This window comes from Corythoichthys intestinalis, chromosome 11, assembly GCF_030265065.1.
Source record: "Corythoichthys intestinalis isolate RoL2023-P3 chromosome 11, ASM3026506v1, whole genome shotgun sequence".
Classification (NCBI taxonomy): domain Eukaryota; kingdom Metazoa; phylum Chordata; class Actinopteri; order Syngnathiformes; family Syngnathidae; genus Corythoichthys; species Corythoichthys intestinalis.
Window position 1 is genome coordinate 24,077,571 of NC_080405.1, and position 24,223 is coordinate 24,101,793.

At 39.1% G+C, this 24,223-nt stretch overlaps 1 protein-coding gene across 17 annotated transcripts in view; it reads right to left on the reverse strand.

Annotated features, from left to right (window-relative positions):
• Positions 1 to 24,223, reverse strand: part of LOC130923821 (protocadherin gamma-C5-like) — a 313,176-nt gene that overhangs the window by 179,903 nt on the left and 109,050 nt on the right. Inside the window, exon 1 of one of the 17 annotated variants that reach the window (XM_057849848.1) lies at positions 20,705 to 23,275. The exons of 11 other annotated variants lie outside the window; for them this stretch is intronic. In XM_057849848.1, the coding sequence (XP_057705831.1) occupies positions 20,705 to 23,119 (2,415 nt within the window). In that variant the 5' untranslated portion in view covers positions 23,120 to 23,275. Of the gene's footprint in view, positions 1 to 677; positions 3,093 to 5,082; positions 7,719 to 10,621; positions 13,294 to 16,618; positions 19,266 to 20,704; positions 23,276 to 24,223 lie in introns of those variants that run through there. 5 more of the 17 variants (XM_057849843.1, XM_057849875.1, XM_057849845.1 and 2 more) reach the window with 5 other exon arrangements.

A 24,223-nucleotide genomic window follows, 5' to 3' on the forward strand; every position in this document is an offset into this window, starting at 1 on the left:
TTATTTTATATTTATATTAATGTATATATATTACATTTATTTTTACTTATATCCCATCTGCTCTTCGGACTTCGACTTTGAAAGTGAAGCATTGAAAAGGTCAGTTCAGCGTTTTCAGAAAACTTTTTGCATTTGGAGCTTTCTTGAGGATTAACGATGGCAAAGTATCTGTTACCCCAAAATAAATATGACTAAAATAGTCATCTTTGTGCATTAATAATTAAAATGGACATTACTGTTGCATTGTGAAAAGTCAGGTTGTTGATTAGCATGATTTTTTTTTACACAAAAAGTTTAACTAAACATTTTCTTTACAAAGTCTAAATTTATTCCCCAATAGTATTGTGTACAGTATTATGTAGTGCAGTATACACACTATAGATTAGTAGTTTTAATATTTGATTGAACCATAAGTTCCTTGATGAGTTCTGACATAAAAGTTGCAGGGATTCTTAGACAAATATATTTATACATAAGTTGCATGGCTTTTCAGAAGTTAATTATGCAAGAAACAAGTGCTTGCATGGCTTAACTTCTAAAAGTGTGGAAATGAATGTATCCATAGGTATGAAGGATGAGACCTGTTCAGAACCCTGCGTTCCACACAGGTGCAGAAAATTGCTACCAGAAAAAGCCATAAAAAAGCAAAACAAATAATGGTGAAACATTTGTCTTACCATTGTTGACATCTGTGAGCAGTTTTCTGATATCTGCCTCTTCTCATACGACGTATCAGTATCAGCTCCATCCACGCTCACTAAACTTTGACTCATGGCTTTCATAGTCTTCATGTCACTTTTTCTGGAGTCAGTGGTCCTACAAACCTCGTAATTGTACACGTGCGGAAGAGTCCCCGTTCCCAAAGTATCCGAATACCTTGGCGGATAATACGGAATGACGGGAAGGTTGGAGTGGTACAGGATGCGAGATTGTCTCCACCTGTACACTTTGACTGATATGATAAGTAGCAAGCAGGTGATGAAGAGGAAGGAGACCACAGCTAAAGCCAAGACTAAGTAAAAAGTCAGCTTGTCATTGTACTCCTTATCATGCATGCTAAAATCCGTGAACTCTGAGAGCACTTCAGGGAAGTTGTCCGCCACTGCCACGTTAACAATGACTGTAGCCGTGCGAGAGGGCTGCCCGTTGTCTTCCACTACAACTGTCAGTCTTTGTTTGACAGCATCTTTATCTGTCACTTGGCGGACTGTTCTTATTTCTCCATTGTGGAGGCCCACTTCAAAAAGCGCCCTGTCTGTGGCTTTGTGCAGTTTATACGTCAGCCAGGCATTTTGTCCAGAGTCCACATCCACAGCCACCACTTTAGTCACCAGATAGCCAACGTCTGCCGAACGAGGTACCAATTCGGCCAGCACCGAGCCACCGGTCTGGACCGGATACAAGACCTGAGGACCGTTGTCATTTGCGTCCTGGATTAGTATCCTGACTGTGGCCACAGAACTCAGTTGAGGGGATCCGGAGTCACGGGCAGTGACGTTAAAGTGAAATGACATGATTTGCTCATAATCAAATGATCTGACTGCGTGGATGATGCCATTTTCGGAATTCACTGATACAAAAGAAGATACAGCGACACCATTAACTTCTATTTCCTCAATGAAGTAAGACACTCGAGCATTCTGACCCCAATCTGCATCACTAGCACTGACAGAAAAGATGGAAAAACCAGGAGAGTTATTCTCTGGGACAGTCTTACTGTATTCAGACTGATAAAATTTGGGCGGGTTGTCATTCACATCAGATATTTTCACGTTGATAATTTTACTACTTGACAGAGGTGGAGAGCCTTGGTCTTGGACTGTGATGGTGATATTATATTCAGGGACACTTTCTCTGTCTAAGAAGTTTTCAGTCACTATGGTGTAGTAGCCCGTCAAAGAAGATTCAATTTTAAAAGGGACGTCGTCAGACGAAATAGAGCACTTGACAACACCGTTGCCCTCAGAATCTTCATCATTCACATTAAAAATGGCTACAGTTGTACCTGGAGGAGAATCCTCAGGGATGGACTGAGATAATGACATAATTTCCATTGACGGTACATTGTCATTTTCATCAATTACGTTCACTATAACTTTACATGTATCTGTGTAACCTCCATGGTCACTAGCTTGGACCTTCAACTGAAAATTCTTTGATTTTTCAAAATCTAATACACCAGTAAGTTTAATTTCTCCTGTTTTAACATTTATGTCAAATAACTGTTCTGAGTCTTTGGAAAAACGAGTGGTATAAGTGACCTCACCATAAGGACCGGCATCAGCATCATTTGCACTAACAATCATGATCAATGTTCCTGAAGGTGAATTTTCTTTTACATCTACCTTATAAACAGGTTGAGTGCAGACTGGTGCATTATCGTTTGCATCCAGCACAGTGATTTGAATTCTCATTGTCCCTGATCTATGTGGCTCACCGCCATCTGAAGCAATCAACATGAGCGTGAGATGCTCTTCTTTTTCCCGGTCTAAAGGCTTCTGTAAAATCATTTCTATAAAACTATCACCATCTGGTTGATTTTTTATTTCCAATTTAAAATTATCTAATGGTTTCAGAACATATTTCTGAATATCATTAGTAGCAACATCAGGGTCAGCTGCATTTGCTAGCGAGAAACGAGTGCCCATGGCAGCATTTTCAATTATTTTCACACTTATTTCCGGCTGTGGAAACGATGGACTGTTGTCATTAATGTCCAGGACCTCCACTGTTACATGATAAAGCTGGATTGGATTTTCTAAAATGATGTCAAAACCTAAACTGCAGGGTGTCGTCTTTCCACAAAGCTCCTCTCGGTCGATGCGCTCTTTAATCACAAGTGTGCCTTTGTCCCGCTTTAAATCAAAATACTGTCGGCCTCCTTTGGTAATAATACGAGCTTTACCTGCCACGAGTCTGGTCACATCCAAGCCCAAGTCTCTTGCAATATTTCCAACAAAAGAGCCTTCTGTCTGCTCCTCGGGAATGGAATAGTGAGCCTGTCCAGTCACGTAGCGCAGCTCACAGAGACAAAGAATCAGCAAAAAATTGCGCCATTGGCCTCTGAAAACACGCATCTTCATGAAATCCATCGTGTATACAAAAATACCAAGATGGCCCCTTTAAAATAAAAGGAGTTGTTTCTAATATTACTAGTAATAATAATACTAATAAATACTCGAATCTGAAAAAATAAACACTCTCCCTTCAAGCGACAATCGACTGTCGTCTTTCTGAGCAACGAAGCACTAAAAAGAGCACAAGAGGAGGCAACTGAATGGACTGTTATCCCTTCAATTCAATGACGAGTCAACAGCGGCGCTCAGAGCATTTTCACAGTACTGCGTGAGCAAGTACAAACATTTGGAAATATTTATTGCTGGAGCATGTTTTTAAAAGTCAAATAATAATTCACTAATCATAAGCTTATTTTCCATAAACATATATTGGTCATAGGACCATTTTTTAAATACTATTATTGAACGGATTGTGATTGCTAACATTCTCAAAACTGCTAGGAAGAGAGTAGTGATAGTGCAATTGGACTTCACTAATGAGAATAAAATATGTATTTTTGAAAGTATGCAGGAGAAAAAAATAAATAAACAATTTAAAAAAATCAGTATATCAACAGTGTATCGATATTTGTGGTTTATGCGCTTCTGATTTGATGGAATTTCCATTACAATTCCTCGAATTTCTGACAAGTTTCATGAAAGAGCATGGAAAACAATCAAATCCGATATCATTCAAAGTAATTTAGACATTTTACATGTATAACAACATTGGCTTATGATAATTGTTAATTACTGTATTGTTCAGTACGGTTTTACTTGATATATTTATCTGAATACAACATCTGATGAATGTTGTGATGCTGATGATGAATGCTTGGATTATTACAAACAATATCGCCTCCCATGTATTTATGGTTGATCTTATAACAATATTTTGCTGTTTTATTGAGTTCATTGTGGGATTGAATCATATTTGCGAACAAATATTTCAATTACGTATCTTATAATGAATAAAAAAGTATATATATATATATATATATATATATATATATATATATATATATATATATATATATATGTATGTATATATATATATATATAAGATAAAAAGAGACCCGCATACACCATCATCATAAAAATTTAAGGTGTGACGTCAAAAAAGCAAAAGTTATAAGATAACAATGATAAAATAATACAAATTGAAATACGAGTGCATTGACTCCAAATGACGCTGTCTATGGTGCTGAAACCTTATCAAGACTCAAACACTGTAATAATATTTTGACATATTGACTAAATTAAATGATGAAAATGAAAAATACAACAAAAACACAACCCCAATGTCCCAAACGTATGTCTTTATCAAGAAAACAACAGTTTGTTTTGTTGATTAAAATTCTGTTTATTTTAATGTGATCTTCAATGCCTGCATTGTTGCATGTCAAAATGAGCACTGAACTTTTGTGATACATACGGTAGTTATTTTGAGGCAGAAATGTCAAAGTTGAGTTATAGCAATATTGTTTGACAATATGGAAGAAATTAAATAGATTTCTTCAAGTGATTGTGTGTGCATGGTGAATAAAAAACTAAAAGGGACGCAGTCTAACAATTTTGTCATAATCTTGCATGATAGATCATTTTTACACTGTCGGGGTGGAAAAAGCATGATTAACACATAAATAAAGACTGCTAAGTTGAAGCAATAGGTTCAAAACAATTGAAAGGTATCACATCAAAGTTATATGCAGTAGATTTTTTGGGGAAATAAAATGGTTAAAAAAAAAGATTTAGAAAGAAAAGTACTTGTAAAGGTGACTCAGAAAATGCATTATCACAAGCATATTTTGTATTTGTATTTTTTGTGAAGCTAGTAACATGTGATCATGTATCAAAAATCTTCAGTATAGGAAGATCAAACATTCCACAATGTGTTTTCATCACTTCATAAATGTTGTAACTATGTTACTTCAAAACAAAAGCGAAAGAGTATTGTGCATGGCAGCCATTCAATGCAACTCTGAAAATTGAAATTTACAAATATGTAAGGAAAGCTTTGACTCACCAAAGTTGACATCTGTGAGCAGTTTCCTGACATGTGCTTGTTTTCATGCGGCGTTTCAGCATCAGCTCCATCCACATTCACTAAACTTTGACTCATAGCTTGTGAATTCTTTATGTCACTTCTCCTGGAGTCAGTAGTCCTGCACACCTCATAATTGTACACGTGCGGGAGAGTCCCTGTCCCCAAAGTGTCCGAGTAACGTGGTGGATAATACGGAATGACGGGCAGGTTAGAGTGGTACAGGATGCGAGATTGTCTCCACCTGTACACTTTGACTGATATTATAAGTGTCAAGCAAGTGATGAAAAGGAAGGAGACCACTGCCAAAGCCAAGACTAAGTAAAAAGTCAGCTTGTCATTGTACTCCTTATCGTGCATGCTAAAATCACTGAACTCTGAGAGCACTTCAGGGAAGTTGTCTGCCACTGCCACATTAACAATGACTGTAGTTGAACGAGAGGGCTGCCCATTGTCTGCCACTACAACAGTCAGTCTTTGTTTGACAGCATCTTTATCAGTCACTTGGCGGACAGTTCTTATTTCTCCATTGTGGAGGCCCACTTCAAACAACGCCCTGTCTGTGGCTTTCTGCACTTTATACGAGAGCCAGGCGTTCTGTCCGGAGTCCACATCCACAGCCACCACTTTAGTCACCAGATAGCCCACATCTGCCGAACGAGGCACCATTTCAGCAAGCACTGACCCACCCGCTTGGACCGGGTACAGGACCTGCGGGCCATTGTCGTTGGAGTCCTGGATCAGGATGGCCACGCTTACGTTGCTGCTAAGAGGAGGGGAGCCTCCGTCCTGAGCTCGGACGATAAATGTTACTTCTTTGATTTGCTCATAATCAAATGATCGAACCGCACTAATATCGCCACTTTCTGCATTTACGGACACAAATTCAGTAATTGGACTTCCTCCGATTTCACTCTGCTCCAACATATAAGAGACACGAGCGTTCTGATTTTCATCCGGGTCTTTGGCACTCACTCTTAGCACAGAAACACCTGGGGAGTTGTTTTCTAAAATATTTGCACGATAGAAGTTGACGGGAAAGACGGGAGCATTGTCATTAACATCTGCAACTTTTAAATTAAACATTTTTTTAGTTGAGAGGGACGGTGAACCGCTATCGGATGAAACAATTGTGATGTTATATTCTGACACACTTTCACGATCCAAGACAGCGTCAGTCATCAATGCAAAATAATTTCTTACATTGGTTTTAATCCTAAATGGAACACGGCCCTCAATTGCGCACTTTACGTTACCATTTTCTTTAGAATCTAAGTCTTTTACATTAATGATACCAATAGTTGTGCCAGCCTGGGAGTCTTCTGACACGGGACTAGTGAAGGACATAACGTTAATGACTGGGACATTATCATTCACATCAAGCACTTCTATTTCCACTTTAGTGGACTCTGTCAGCCCACCTTGATCTTTAGCTTCAACCATAAACTCAATGGTCTTGTCTTTCTCATAATCAATTTGTTTTGCGACATATATTGCCCCTGTTGTCTCGTCTACATGAAACAAGTTAGCTATTCCTGCATTTGATTTAGAAAATGAGTAAGCTACTTTTCCATTTGAACCGCTGTCTGCATCAGTGGCATTTACAGTCAGAACGTGGGTGCCTTTTGGTGCATTCTCAATTACTTTTGCTTTATAAAAGGTTTGATTAAACACGGGAACATTATCATTCACATCGAGAATAATAACTTCTATATGTACAGTACCTGATCTTTGTGGATTTCCACCGTCCACAGCCACTAATTTTAAAGTGAGACGTGGCTGTTCTTCCCTGTCTAAGGCTTTCTGAAGCACCATTTCTGCATGTTTTCTACCACCCGGACTGTCGTGCTCCTTTAAAACGAAATTATCACTTGGTGTTAAAATGTAATTCTGCACAGCGTTTGTACCCACATCTGCATCATGTGCACTTTCCAAAACAAAACGGGAACCAAGTGCTGCCAGTTCAGTTATTTCAAATTGCAAATTACTGTTTTCAAAGGTGGGAGCGTTGTCATTGACGTCCAATACTTCTATGGTCACGGGGTGCAGCTCCATGGGGTTCTCCAATAATAACTCAAAGGTGAAGCTGCACGGTGTCATGTCTCCACATAGCTGTTCTCTATCTATCCTCTCATGGACAACTAGGAGCCCTTTGTCCGCCCGCAGCTCTGTGTACTGGACATTCTCCCCTGTCACGATGCGAGCCCGCCCAGAACGGAGTCTTTTCAGATCCAAACCGAGATCTTGTGCCACATTCCCGACGAGTGAGCCTTTTTTCATCTCCTCGGGGATTGAGTAACGGATTTGTGCATCCGTTGCATTTAGAAAAATACACCAAAAGACAAAGAGGCCAACCGCACGTCGCCATATTCCTTCTCGGATTAGATGAATTTCTTTGAAGCCCATGAATGAAAGTGAAAACCTCCCAAATGACGTAAATCAATCGAAGAAACACTGCATGGAATATACCAGGCGCATCCAGATCCCAATATTAGCGTTCTTTTTGCACAATGGTTACACCTTCTTCACACGAAGCTCTCTAGAGCAAAATGGCAGTGACAGAGGAATGAGCTGCGCCGCTTCACAAAGCACGAACACTTCCATTTATCAGGTAACAGCGCCCCTAAGAGGCGGAAATATAAATTTCTCCTGTGACTATTATGTTAAAAATGGGGAAATAAACATGTTTGAATAACGTACTTGCTATTGAGTTATCACGTTGAGAATGAGTGGAAATTAATAAATAAATAAATAAATAAATATATATATATATATATATATATATATATATATATATATATATATATATATATATATGTATATATACAGTATATATATATTAGTATAGTAAGTATTCTTTGCACATACAGTGGGTCAACCAAATTACATGATTTTATACAATATTAAAACCCTGCAAAATCTAGCATGTATGTACAAAACCTTCAAAACCAGTACCAAAATACACCAAATGCGAGAGAAACTTGCAAGATTTTTCGTGATTTCTTACTTGTTTTTCTGGTTTAAATAAGATAATTAAATAAATAAAAAATAATACTTAAAAAAACATGGTAAATTTCTTAATTTATAGTGAGTGAATGTCAACAAATCCATTAGAAACTGTTCTTCAGTACCATGGACAGAGGCAAAGCTGAAAAGGGAGATCGCCTCTCACTCCTGTGGCCTATACTACGAAGCCGGTTTTCTAGCTTAGCAGGGTAACTTCGAAAGTAACTTTATCACGTGCGACGTAAGTTCGCGGCTATGCGAGACTACGAAAGGGTTTAGACCACGGCGTGTGTTGCCATGGCAACACACGCCGTGGTCGTGTCAGAGTTAGCTCTTGCTTAACATCAGGATTCCAATTAACCACACTCTATTTAAACAGCACTCCTCCGCGGACGTGTCCTCCTGACAATGACAGCGTACTTGGACGACCCATACGACATTGGCGCGCGGATTGTGAGGGGCTCTCTCCGGAGGGCACGGGTATTTCGGGACCGCCAGAATCCGCTGGCGTACCCGGAAGATGTTCTCCATGAAAGATATAGATTTTCAGCTGAGGGAATTCTTTACCTGTGCCAACTGATCTAGGCAGACGTCACTAATGTAACCCGCCGAGTCAGGCCCTCACAACCGCGCAGATTGTGTGTGCCTGTCCGTGCACTCTTTCGCCAGGGACAATATATGTATTCCATCGGTGATGCTGAATATCTGCGTAAGAACACTGTATGCCTTGCGATTCGGAGTGGGGTATGGAAACGCTTCAAATTGATGCATTTATAATAATCATAGAAATATGTAGACTATTTAAACATTGAGAAAACTTGCGTTTTTTTCTGCCAACTCGAGGAGATTAAATTAAATGTCAAATCCACTGATAGGACAGACGCACAAATATAAAAGATATAAATGTTTATTGAATATGCATCTTACAGTCTTGTTTAACTGTGAAAAATCGTTACAAAAGACGGGCTTTTATTTACGCAACAACGCATGGCATCCCCGCATTTCCATCTTCTCCTGAGTCCTCACAAATATAACATAATTTTTTTTTTTGGGGGGGGGGGGGGGGGGGGGGGTTTGTCGGGCTCGGGCCTGCAAATCAAGTTTATTGATCGGACTCGGGTCGGGTCGGGCTGGATTTTTTAGGCCCAAACTAAAAAAAAGAACATACGTATTCGTACAGTCAAGGGGACTAAACATACAATCATCCTGTTTCGTGTGGTGATGCGTGACAATTATTTCTTACTGTTAATGTACGAAATCTTATTTTATTGTCCTGACAGCAGGCTTTATTTCTTTTCATGGACATAAGTAAACTGGCATATTGACGCATTCACAAATCACACGATCTGTAAATTCGCTGTCAACAGACCCGTTGCGCTCTACTCGCCGAAGCGGTGTTGGATTTCGCGGTGAGGGTGGATTTTAATTCCTCATAATTCCGCATGATCATCGCGCATTCCTCCTCCGTGAAGTAAGGTGCCCGTGCCATCGTCACAAGTAGTGTTTGACTCTGGTCACCGCCCCCTTTTATGTGAACGCGCAGTAACTCTGACTGGGTTGACACAGGTTCGACTAATCAACCTCATAATCAGCGTCGTAGCACCGATTGACCACAAACTAGACAACCAGGTTTTGTCAACTCCGGTTACCCGATGGTAAACTGGATTACTTCTGGGGAGGTTGAACTCGGTTCGTAGTATAGGCCACAGGTCAAGCTATCCATTTTTTGTAAAAGCACAATGCGTTCTATTCCCACTTATGATATTAAAAAAACATAATATTGATACACTGCATTTGTGTAAATATTCACTATATATATACCACTCTAACTACTGTATGTTTTTGAGCGCTATAAAATACAATGAGTCACAAAAATGCCTCACAAAAATCACATACAAATATGTTTTCTGCTTAAAACAATGTCAAGTGAGATGATGGCTCTCCTGCTTAAACTGGTAAACTGTAAAGTTCACTTCATCTATACATCAAAGGCAGTTCAATACAGGTACAAAACACTAACCTGAAAAAGAAAACTAACCTGTTATGAAGAGTAAGATTCATCCATGATGCCCAAATCAAGTGCAAGTAAATGTATCTTCAAATTGAAATGACAAAAACTCACAAACCTACTACAGTTCAAAACAAGAACTCATCCTGTACAATAATATTATTAAAGTACTTGCTCAGACATAAACATAAAAAGGTTCACAACAACCGTTATGTCAAAGGAAATAAAAATGGGCTAAAGAAGAATCACAACACATTTACACCTTCATATATATTTATATTACACATTTCTAAATAAAAGTACAAATTAAGTAAATGACACTACGAATCTTGAAAAAAATTGCGGAAGCACTTACACAACACTATTTTGTCCATCAATTTAATTTAACTAGTTTCGCATGAACATCCATTATAGCATATAACCAATGAAGACGTATGCATGCCATTCAGGAAATAATAACCTTGCAACAGTTACAAAGAAAGGCAAAAGGTGAAATATTTTACTCACCAATGTTGACATCTGGGAACGGAGGCCTGATGTCTGCTTATTTTCATGCGGCATATCAGCATCAGCTCCATCCACACTCACTAAACTTTGACTCATGACTTGCATATTCTTCATGTCACTTTTCCTGGAGTCAGTGGTGCCGCACACCTCATAATTGTACACGTGCGGGAGAGTCCCCGTCCCCAAAGTGTCCGAGTAACGTGGTGGATAATACGGAATGACGGGCAGGTTAGAGTGGTACAGGATGCGAGACTGTCTCCACCTGTATACTTTAACTGATATGATAAGCAGCAAGCAGGTGATGAAGAGGAAGGAAACCACCGCTAAAGCCAAGACTAAGTAAAAAGTCATCTTGTCATTGTACTCCTTGTCATGCATGCTAAAATCAGTGAATTCCGAGAGTACTTCAGGGAAGTTGTCGGCCACCACTACGTTAACAACGACTGTAGCTGAACGAGAGGGCTGCCCGTTGTCCTCGACTAAAACAGTCAGTCTTTGTTTGACAGCATCTTTATCAGTCACTTGGCGGACAGTTCTTATCTCTCCATTGTGGAGGCCCACTTCAAACAATGCCCTGTCTGCAGCTTTGTGTACTTTATATGACAGCCAGGCGTTCTGTCCAGAGTCCACATCCACAGCCACTACTTTGGTCACCAAATAGCCCACATCTGCTGAATGAGGCACCATTTCAGCCAGCACCGAGCCACCCGACTGGACTGGGTACAGCACCTGAGGCCCATTGTCATTGACGTCCTGGATCCGAATGCTTACTGTGACTGCGGAGCTCAGAGGAGGTGATCCAGAGTCCCTGGCAGTGATATTAAAGTCAAACCACTTGATTTGCTCGTAATCAAATGATTTGACTGCGTGGATAACACCACTTTTGGAATTTACCGAGACAAAAGAAGACACAGCAGCACCGTTAATTTCTTTCTCCTCAAGAAAGTAGGACACTCGAGCATTCTGACCCCAGTCTGCATCACTAGCGCTGACAGTAAAGATTGAAAAACCAGGAGAGTTGTTCTCTGGTACAAACTTACTGAATTCTGACTGATAGAATTTGGGCAGGTTGTCATTCACATCAGATATTTTAACATTGATTGTTTTGCTACTAGACAGAGGTGGAGAGCCTTGGTCCTGGACTGTTATAGTAACATTATATTCAGGAACACTTTCTCTGTCTAATAGGTTTTCAGTCACTATCGTGTAGTAACCTGATAATGAAGACTCAATTTTAAAAGGGACATCTTCAGGGTTAATTGAGCACTTGACAACACCATTACCCTCTGAGTCTTCATCATTTACATTAAAAACGGCAACAGTTGTACCTGGGAGAGAATCCTCAGGGATGTATTGAGAAAATGACATAATTTCCATTGAAGGTATGTTATCATTCTCATCAATTAAGTTCACAATAACTTTACATGTATCTGTGAATCCTCCATGATCACTAGCATGTACATTCAACTCGTAAATCTGTAATTTCTCAAAATCTAATTTACCTGTAACTTTAACCTCTCCTGTTTTATCATTTACATCAAACAGCCGCTCAGAGTCTTTAGAAGAACGAGTTGTATAAGTGACGTCACCATTGCGTCCTGCATCCACATCTTTTGCACTGACAGTCGTTATCAATGTTCCTGCAGGTGAATTTTCTGGCACATCCACCTTATAAACAGGTTGACTGCACACTGGTGCGTTATCGTTTACATCTAGCACAGTTATTTGAATTTTCACCGTTCCTGATCTATGTGGTTCACCGCCATCTGAAGCAATCAACATGAGTGTGTGAGTCTCTTCTTTCTCACGGTCTAAAGGCTTCTGTAAAACCATTTCAATAACATTCCTTCCATTTGGATTATTTTGCATTTCCAATTTAAAATCATTATTAGGTTTCAGTGCATATTTCTTAATACTATTAATTCCAACATCGGGGTCATCCGCACTCTCAAGTGAGAAGCGAGTTCCCACTGCAGCATTTTCAGCTATCTTAAAATAAATTTCAGTCTGAGGGAAGGACGGACTATTGTCATTAATGTCCATAACCTCCACTGTGACACGATAAAGCTGGATTGGATTTTCTAATATGATATCAAAACTGAAACTGCAGGGCGTCGTCTTTCCACATAGTTCCTCTCGGTCGATGCGCTCTTTAATCACAAGTGTACCTTTGTCTCGCTTTAAATCAACATACTGTCGCCCTCCTTTGGTAATAATACGAGCTTTACCTGCCACTAGTCGGACCACATCCAATCCTAAATCTCTTGCGATATTTCCAACAAAAGAGCCTTCAGCCTGTTCCTCCGGTATGGAATAGCGAGCCTGGCCAGTTGCGGGGCGCAGCTCACAGAGACAAAGAATGACAAACAGAGTGCGCCATCGTCCTCTGAAAACAAGCATCCTCATCAAATCCATTGTGAACTCAAAAACACCAAAATGACTCCCACTAAAAAACTGATACTCCTCAATTAAAAAAGAAATAATAATAATAATCACAATCCACCGGAATTCTGCCTTCAAATGGTGACTAGAGCGTCGTGTTTCTCAGCAGTGAAGCTCTAAAATGAAGCCAAAAGGGGAATGACTCCACCGACTATTTCACTCCAATTCAATGATGTATCACGAGCGGCGCCCAGAGTACCATCACAGTAGTGCACTTCCATACTATGAGCAAAGTCATATTATATTTTTTATCATTGCCATTGGGGGGTTGGGGTAGGGCATTCAATTACGAAACAAATAAAACAGTATGGCTTGAAAAATGAATGTTGTACTGCATACTTTATTTTTTTTTTCACTTAACAGGGTCACTCCCCTCAATAAAAAATGTCAATCAAAATTAGCTTTATTATTATTATTATTATTAAATATGCAATTTTAAAATATACAATTCAATTTGAGGTAAAATAAAAAAACATGTATAATCCTTTTATTTATTTGACTTATATCATGATTGGAATCAATCCATTACACATCGAAATCCATATAAAATGAATATGGCGAATGCGATTACGATGAATGGTGAACATTATTAAATTGATGTAATTTTGTTGTTTATGGATTTACTTTGGCTGCGTTTTCTGTACTTTGAAATCAGTTTCCACAAATTGATTTCAAAGAACAGAAAACACAACCATGGAAGCACAAATTAGTTAAAAACACGTGAAAACCCAAAATATAAATTAGGTCCAAGCATTTTCAGCACCATGGACAGCAATTTTAATGTCAAATTCGTTCATTCATCATCTGAGCCGCGTATCCTCATGAGGGTTGTGGGGGTGTTGGAGCAGATATCCCACCCAATAACAGACAGGAGGCAGGGCACACCTTGAACTGCTTCCCAGCCAGTCGAAGGGCAAAGAGAGAAACAACCATTCACGCTTACACTCACACCTACAGATGATTTGGAGTGGTGAATCAGTCTATATGCGAGTTTTTGTGATGTGGGAGGAAACCGGGGTACTGGCGAAAACCCGCAGGTACAGGGAGAACAAGCAAACTCTACACAGGGACAACAGTTATTGAACTGTGAGGCCGCTGTGCTTATACCACTCTTCCAATGTGCCCCAATGTTATAATGATTCAAAAGTCATGTATATCTAACTAAAACTGATCATGACCATAACACACAGTATTCGCGAAATAAAAGAACACTTATGAAAACTGATTACCATGAGTCTACGTCCACAAAAAATATATATTTTAAGGAGGAACCATCTGTAAACCAATCATCACATTACAATATGGTGAAATATTGTATCAAATGCTCTCAAAAACATGCAACATAAAGTAGCAAGTCAGCGCCGTTTTGCAACAATGCCGCCTTGAAAGAATAGATTGATCTATTATCTTTGATTGCAGGACATAGATGTGTCAGTCAAACACTCTCAGGGCCATGGACAACTCGGTAGAAGAAACCCGACAGAAAGCTATGTTTTGTCAATGCTACTCAAATATTGCAATGATACCATGAAAAAGATTTAATGGCGATCGTAATAATGAATTTTAAAATAATTGTGATCATTCTTAAAATGCATAAAAGTATAGTGCACCTATTGTCCTTTGATATAACTTGGGATCTGCTTTACGGGGTTAAGACGTTGCTTTACTTCTACAGTTTATTCATGACTTCTTTATTTACGTTGCTGGCAACTGTCATGTGTATTCTACAATATTTTCCCGCCCAATTTCTTAATAATATTCCAATAGTTTCCCCAAAACTTTTAGTCACTAAATAAAAACTTGAAGACCTACTTTTGACATAACGGTTGGGTCCAGGACAAAGGGGGAAAAAAAAAAAAAAGAAATGTCTAATAATAAGGTTGAGAAAACAAGATCAGGAAGATCATAAACATTGTTGTATTTAGTGAATTTTGTCTACATTTATAGATTGGCAGCAGGTAGCATTAGGCAGCAGAGGGCGACTCGCCTGTCAATCTGACATACTCCTCTGCTGCCCTCGCTGATGAAGGCGGAAGTGTTCGCCGAAACATGCCAGATAATTAAAACAACCAATAACTATTGTCTGGGATAAAAGAAAAAAATCAGCTGATCATAAAAAGGGTTATTTCAAATTATATGTTTTTCTGCTTAATTATGTTCTTGAGGACTTGAAAAACTATCATTAGCCACGTTTACATGCCGACTTTTATTCATACCGATTCAAATCATTCCGAATGGAAATTTCACATCAGCTGTTTACATGTCACTTCATCTATTCCGATCCAGCGTTTACATGTGACTGCCTTTATTCCGAAAGGACGTTTGACAACTGCCGTCTGACATGCGCAGATTAATCAAAACAAAGCGTCACGTTGCAAAACATGGAGATCGATCGTCAGATCAGCTGCTGTTTTAACTTTTCGAGTGGAAACAAAACTTCAGAATGATACGCCGTTCATTTAAAAAGTTGTGTGGGTGCGCTGCGCGTGTGCTTGGAAGCCATGTTGCAAGTGACGTTACTTACGTCACCAAGTGACGTCACCACGTCAGTACGGAGCATGCGCAGAAAGAACGCAACCAGACACCATTCAGCTTCCCTTTTTACATGATATAATTTTACTTCTAATCGGTTTGGGAAAAGGAATATTCCACCCCTGTGAATCGGAATGAAATTCCATTCGGTTTGGGCCTGTTCATTCCGAATGAGGTGTTTATATGGAACACATTTATTCGGTTTGAACAAATATTCCGATTGTAATTGGAATATTTGGCTCCATGTAAACGTGGCAACTGTCAGAACAATCAATTTGCATTCATTTTATTTCATTTTCGATCATATTTTAAAAAATGTCAAAATCGAAATTAGCAGTCAGGGAGGAGTAGAAAATAATAATAATGATAATAACAAATAATTTCATGCCCACGATCCTTGGGACTTTACCTTTAAACTGCAGACACTGAAAAATTCTGGCAGTCTAATGTTTTCATAAAACATTTGGCTTATTTATTTATTTTCACTTTTTTCTAATAAGGAAATATGACAAAAATGGTCATCATTGTGCACTGAGAATTAAATGACATTAACGTTGCATTGTGAAGTTGGATTTTGCATATTCGCACTGTTCTTTTAAAACAAAAGGCTTTCATACAAACATACATATTTGTGTTACCCTATATTCTGTATTTTCAATATTTGATTCAACCACAAGTTGATAAACTTGATAAATTATTAAATAACTACTGCATAGATTATTAGTCAAATTAGTTAATAGTTTTATGTACAGGACATATTGCGCAGCTTTTCAAAAAATTGTATTGTGCTTAGTTTAAATTCTAAAAGAGTGGGGGAAAAGTAGGTATGATGGATGAAAACTGTTGAGAACCCCGTGGTTCCATACAGGTGCAGAAAATTATGATCAGACCTGCACCCCATCATCCTTTAAAAATTTGTTATAGCATAATTCCAATGAAGAGACATGCATCCAATACAAGAAATCATAACTTTGCAATATGAGAGTTAGAAAAACACTGCAAAAGGTGAAATATTTTACTCACCAATGTTGTCATCTGGGAACATAGTCCGTATGCCTGTTTATTTTCATGTGGCATATCAGCATCAGCTTCATCCACGCTCACTAAACTTTGACTCATGGCTTGCATATTTTTCATGTCACTTTTCCTGGAGTCAGTAGTCCTGCAGACCTCGTAGTTGTACACGTGCGGGAGAGTCCCTGTCCCCAAAGTGTCCGAGTAACGTGGCGGATAATACGGAATGACGGGCAGGTTGGAGTGGTACAAGATGCGAGATTGTCTCCACCTGTACACTTTGACTGATGTGATAAGTAGCAAGCAGGTGATGAAGAGGAAGGAGACCACCGCTAAAGCTAAGACTAAGTAAAAAGTCAGCTTGTCATTGTACTCCTTGTCATGCATGCTGAAGTCGGTGAACTCTGAAAGCACTTCAGGGAAGCTGTCTGCCACCGCTATGTTAATAATGACTGTTGTTGATCGTGAGGGTTTCCCGTTGTCCTCCACAACAACAGTCAGTCTTTGTTTGACAGCATCTTTATCAGTTACTTGGCGGACAGTTCTTATTTCTCCATTGTGGAGGCCCACTTCAAACAGCGCCCTGTCTGTGGCTTTCTGCACCTTATACGAGAGCCAGGCGTTCTGTCCGGAGTCCACATCCACAGCCACCACTTTTGTCACCAAATAGCCGATGTCTGCCGAACGAGGCACCATTTCAGCCAGCACCGAGCCGCCCGTTTGGACAGGATACAGCACCTGAGGGCTGTTGTCGTTAGCGTCCTGAATCAGGATGCTGACTGTGGCCATGGAACTCAGTGGTGGGGATCCCGAGTCCCTGGCAGTGACGTTAAAGTCAAATGACTTTATTTGCTCGTAATCAAATGACCTTACTGCTTGGATGATACCATTTTCAGAATTCACTGATATAAAAGAAGACACAGCGACACCGTTAATTTCTTTCTCCTCAAGGAAGTAAGACACTCGAGCATTCTGACCCGAGTCTGCATCACTCGCACTGACAGTAAAGACTGAAAAACCAGGAGAGTTGTTCTCTGGTACAGTCTTACTATATTCTGAAAGATTAAATTTGGGTGGGTTGTCATTCACATCAGAAATTTTAACATTGATAATTTTACTGCTAGACAGTGGTGGAGAGCCTTGGTCTTGGGCTGTTATAGTAACATTATATTCAGGAACACTTTCTCTGTCTAAGATGTCTTCAGTCACGATGGTGTAGTAACCTGTTAAGGAAGACTCAATTTTAAAAGGGGCATCAGAGTTAATGGAGCACTTGACCACACCGTTGCCCCCAGAGTCTTCATCATTTACATTGAAAACAGCAACAGTTGTACTTGGAGGAGAGTCCTCAGGGATGGATTGAGAAAATGACATAAACTTAATTGTGGGAACAATGTCATTCTCATCAATTATGTTGACGAAAATTTTACATGTATCAGTATATCCTCCATGATCTCGAGCTTGGACATTAAATTGATAACTGCTTGCTTTTTCAAAATCTAATTTACCAGTAACTTTAATCTCTCCCGTTTTAGTATTTACATCAAACAGCTGCTCTAAGTCTTTGGAAAAACGAGTGGAATATGTGACGTCACCATTGAGGCCTGCATCTGCATCGTTTGCACTAACGGTGGTGATCAGCGTTCCTGAAGGTGAATTTTCTGGCACATCTACCTTGTAAACAGGTTGACTGCACACAGGCGCGTTATCGTTTGCATCCAGCACAGTGATGTGAATTTTCACTGTCCCTGATCTATGTGGCTCACCACCATCTGAAGCAATCAACATCAGTGTGTGGGTCTCCTCTTTTTCTCGGTCTAAAGGCTTTTGTAAAACCATTTCGATGAATTTTGCTGCATCTGGTTGATTTTGTATTTCCAATTTAAAATTATCTGATGGTTTAAGAATGTATTTTTGAATATAATTAATTCCAACATCAGCGTCATCAGCATTCTCGAGCGAGAAACGGGCCCCTGATGCGACGCTTTCAGCAATTTTCAAATTAATTTCAGGCTGTGGGAAGGATGGACTGTTGTCATTAATGTCCACGACCTCCACTGTTACATGATAAAGCTGAATTGGACTTTCTAAAATGATGTCAAAACTGAAGCTGCAGGGCGTCGTCTTTCCACAAAGCTCCTCTCGGTCGATGCGCTCTTTAATCACAAGTGTGCCTTTGTCTCGCTTTAACTCAACATATTGTCGATCTTCTTTGGTAATAATACGAGCTTTACCTGCTAGGAGTCTGGCCAAATCCAAGCCCAAATCTCTTGCAATATTTCCAACAAAAGAACCTTCCGCCTGCTCCTCGGGTATGGAATAGCGAGCCTGTCCAGTCACGCAGGGCAGCTCAACGAGACAAAGAATGACAAACAGCGTGCGCCATCGGCCTTCAGAATCACGTATTCTTGTAAAATCCATCATGGATACGTAAATGTCAAGATGACTCCTTTAAAATAAGTGCAGGAGAGCCACAATCTAAAAAGTCAAATTGAACATTCCTTTTTCCCCTGAATTGTTCCTTCAAATGGCGAGCAGAGCGTTGTTTTTCAGCAGGGACGCGCTAAAATGAGTCCAAGAGGAGGATTCCCGCACTGCATGGTTTTCCTCAAATCCAATGATGTATCACGAGCGGCGCCTTGAGTATTTTCACTGTAATGCATTTCCTTATTTTGCGTCCCACAATAGTGCGATTTCAAAACATTTTTATGTCGGTCTTCTACTAAAGTGGAATAAATGCCCGTAAACCATATTACTATACTAATATACAATTAACTGTTTAACATGATTAAGTGACCATGGCATTGGTATAATGAATTTAAATAATAATTTTAAATATTTCACACGTGCAAATGTAAATACAGTACTTTACTGACTATTTAAAAGTATTCTTTTTAACAAAATCTATTAAAAATGTACTGATTTTTAAAAGTATATTTTCATACCGATTGGCCCATGTATTTATTTTTGTATCAATATATATTTTTAAAACGGTCAAAATTCCATTTTCCAGGCCTATAAGTCACACACATTGCAAGAATGATTTAAAAAAAAATATTACAATCTTGCCAGAAAATGAGTGGTTTTCAAACTGATCTGAATGTTTAAATATTCAATTAAATTATGCTTAAAATAAGAGCAGGACTAAAAGTGTGTGTAACAATAATATCTTGAAGTGATAGTACTTTTTTATTTTTTTATATATAGGACTTTTTTATTTATTTATTTTTTTTTTTAATGTATGTTAACCACAAGCATTTCAGGACCATGGCCAGCGAGGTTGAATGTCCATAACAAAAGAACAACAAACATATAGGAGGAAATGTAAGTCTAGACTTTGACTGTGCAAACTTTCCATAAAAAAATGTAAGTCTACATAATGCATTCATCAAAATGAGAAAGTTGGCGCACAGTTCTCAAATCATATTGAAAAATGCCTAAACACATATAGGTATAGTTGTTGCAACTTAACTGAGCAGCCAGAAAATACTGCATTTAGTACATTCTTTTATTTCTCAACAATTCTGACATATTTTTGGCAGCTTTCACTTTTTCTCAACTTTGTTCCTGAAATAGAATGTCTTCCTATACATATCCAATACAATACAATGTCTTCGGCTTCCAGACCACACTTTGTTGCTGTTTTGGTAAAATGAAATCCAAAGACCTATAGGTTGTTGACGTCATGGTGCAGTCTTTATGAGACATTGCAAGTAAAATTAAAGAATAATTTAAATTGTGACGAGAATACATGTACAAAGGAATTCTAACAAGTCACTGAAAAACCTTTACTTTTATGAATTTAGTATACTTTTCTTCCAATATGAGCTGAGTATAATCGATACTTAAGAAGCCCAAACTTCAAGTCAGATTCTCCATGATGTCCACTCAACCAATATTCTTCGAAGTTGAGCATTTACCAAAATTGTTTTCTGTAACTCGAGTATTAATGCATGCCTTGTACGTCAAACATTGTGACAAATGTTTAGTAGTTTTCAAATACAAATAGGGTTAGATTTAAATTTCCCATGTTTTTTTTTTTTTACCAGACAAACCCTGCAAATATTAAAACATATTTTAAACATTTTGACTCACCAATGTTGACATCTGTGAAAGGTTTCCTGACATCTGCTTGTTCTCATACGGCATTTCTGCATTTGCTCCATCCACACTCACTAAACTTTGACTCATGGTTTGCATATTCTTCATGTCACTTTTCCTGGAATCTGTGGTCCTGCACACCTCATAATTGTACATGTGCGGAAGGGTCCCCGTCCCCAAAGTATCTGAGTAGCGTGGGGGATAATATGGAATTACAGGCAGGTTGGAGTGGTACAAGATGCGAGACTGCCTCCACCTGTACACTTTGACCGATATGATGAGCAGCAAGCAGGTAATGAAGAGGAAGGAGACCACAGCCAAAGCCAAAACTAGGTAAAATGTAAGCTTGTCGTTGTACTCCTTGTCATGTATGTTAAAGTCAGTGAACTCTGACAGCACTTCAGGGAAGCTGTCTGCCACCGCCACATTAATAATCACTGTGGTTGATCGTGAGGGTTTCCCGTTGTCCTCCACAACAACAGTCAGTCTTTGTTTGACAGCATCTTTATCAGTCACTTGGCGGACAGTTCTTATTTCTCCATTGTGGAGGCCCACTTCAAACAGCGCCCTGTCTGTGGCTTTCTGCATCTTGTATGAGAGCCAGGCGTTCTGCCCAGAGTCCACATCCACAGCAACCACTTTAGTCACCAGATAGCCCATGTCTGCTGAACGAGGCACCATTTCAGCCAGCACTGAGCCGCCCGTTTGGACAGGATACAGCACCTGAGGGCCGTTGTCATTGGTGTCCTGAATCAGGATGCTGACTGTAACTACGGAACTCAGTGGAGGAGATCCAGAGTCACGGGCAGTGACGTTAAAGTCAAAGGACTTTATTTGCTCGTAATCAAATGATTTGACTGTGTGGATGACACCAGTTTCGGAATTTACAGATACAAAAGAAGACACAGCCACACCATTAACTTCTTTCTCCTCGAGGAAGTAAGACACTTGGGCATTCTGACCCCAGTCTGCATCACTAGCACTGACAGTAAACACAGATAAACCAGGAGCATTGTTCTCTGGTACAGCTTTACTGTATTCTGACTGATGAAATTTTGGTGGGTTATCATTCACATCAGATATTTTAACATTTATAATTTTACTACTAGACAGAGGTGGAGAGCCTTGGTCTTGAACTGCTATGGTAACATTATATTCAGGAAGACTCTCTCTGTCTAAGAAATTTTCAGTCAGTATAGTGTAATAACTTGTTAATGAAGACTCAATTTTAAAAGGGACGTCAGAGTTAATAGAGCACTTGGCAACACCGTTGCTCTCTGAGTCGTCATCATTCACGTTAAAAACAGCAACAGTTGTACCTGGGGGAGAATCCTCAGGTAGGGATTTTGAAAATGACATGAGTTCTATGGTAGGGACATTGTCATTTTCGTCAATTATGTTAACAATAACTTTACATGTATCGAATAAACCTCCGTGGTCACTTGCTTGAACCTTGAATTGAAAGTTCTTTAATTTTTCAAAATCTAAGACACCAGTTAGCTTAATCTCTCCCGTTTTACCATCTATACTAAAAAGCTGCTTTTCCCCTTTGGTAATGTGAGGAGTGGAATATGTGATGTCACCATTGAGGCCTGCATCTGCATCTTTTGCAGTAACAGCAATGATCAGTGTTCCTGAAGGTGAGTTTTCTGGCACTTCAACCTTATAAACAGGTTGACTGCACACTGGTGCGTTATCGTTTGCATCAAGCACAGTTATTTGAATTCTCACCGTCCCTGATCTATGCGGTTCACCACCATCTGAAGCAATCATCATGAATGTGTGAGTCTCTTCTTGCTCTCTGTCTAAAGGTTTCTCTAAAACCATTTCAAGAAAACGCTCACCGTCTGGTTGATTATTTATTTCCAATTTAAAATGATCTGATGGTTTTAGTGCATATTTCTGTATGTCATTTATCGCAACATCTTCGTCCACCGCATTGGCAAGGGAGAATCGTGTTCCCACTGCAGCATTTTCAGCAATGTTCATGTTAATTTCAGTCTGAGGGAAGGACGGACTGTTGTCATTAATGTCCACGACCTCCACTGTTACACGATAAAGTTGGATTGGATTTTCTAATATGATGTCAAAACTGAAGCTGCAGGGCGTCGTCTTTCCACAAAGCTCCTCTCGGTCAATGCGTTCTTTAATAACAAGAGTCCCTTTGTCCCGCTTTAAATCAACATATTGTCGGCCTCCTTTGGCAATAATACGAGCTTTACCTGCCACGAGTCTAGCAACATCCAAGCCCAAATCTCTTGCAATATTTCCAACAATAGAGCCTTCCACTTGCTCCTCCGGTATTGAATAGCGAGCCTGTCCAGTCACGGAGCGCAGCTCAAAGAGACAAAGAATGACAAACAGAATACGCCATTGGTCTCTGAAAACACGCACTCTCGTGAAATCCATCGGGAATCCAAAAATATCGTGATAAATCCTTTAAAATGAAAACATGATCCTCAATTGAACAATCCAAAATATACCCGAGAATCAATAGAAAAGATCTCTCCTCGAATGGCGCCTTCTTTCTTGGTAGCGAAGCTCTAAAATGAGTCCAAGACGAGGTCTGCTGCACGGACTATTTTCATTCTGATTCTATGACGCTACAATAGCGTCCCTCAGAGCATGTTCACAGTAGTGCACGTTGGCCTAAACATTCATACATTCTCTGTACATTTTTTCCATTACGTATACCTACTTTATATAAGTATACTCTTTGTTCATATGACAAAATTACTAAAATAACAATGCACAAGACATGGTCCATAATGATAGGGATTTGTCATTTTTAATAGGTTTGACAAAATCATAATTATTAATCACATTTACAGATTCCAAAAGATTGATTTGAGGAAATCATATATTGTAATATTGATCACACTTCCAGACCAAATATGTTGTGCATATATATTGTGGCATACATAACCAAAATTTGATGTCATCCACATTTGTAGACGCCAGGTTTTATGAGATCAATATTGAATCCAGATTATTCTCTAACAATCAAACGTATATGTATTCAAATAAACTAGCCTACATTTTTGTGATACACAGATGCTAAGTCTGTATACTTACACGTTATTGTACTCAACATTTTATAGAAATAAACAGTTTAAGTAAATTGAAAAAAAAAAAGCACAGGTGATGAGGAACATTTCCTTTACGCTATAGTAACGTGTGTATGGATTGGATTTCTTTTTCAGCATTTCCAGCACCATGGACAGCGACAATGAGCATCCGCTGAACACATTTTACCAAATTTGACCAAAAAGTTCTATTTTTTCATCTTAAGTGATCATCATGGATAGAAACCCATAAATATCAAAATGAAAAATACTTAATCAGAAAAATACACAATTAGGCCTAAAACCCAGAAAAATGCACAGCAACAACACTGTTCCAATGTGTTTCTATTCATATCCGTTGAAACAAATACAAACATTTTCAACATTGCTTATCTTATTGAAGGTGGTAGAGCGGACATTTCTGAAAGGCAGAACTGACCCTGAATTG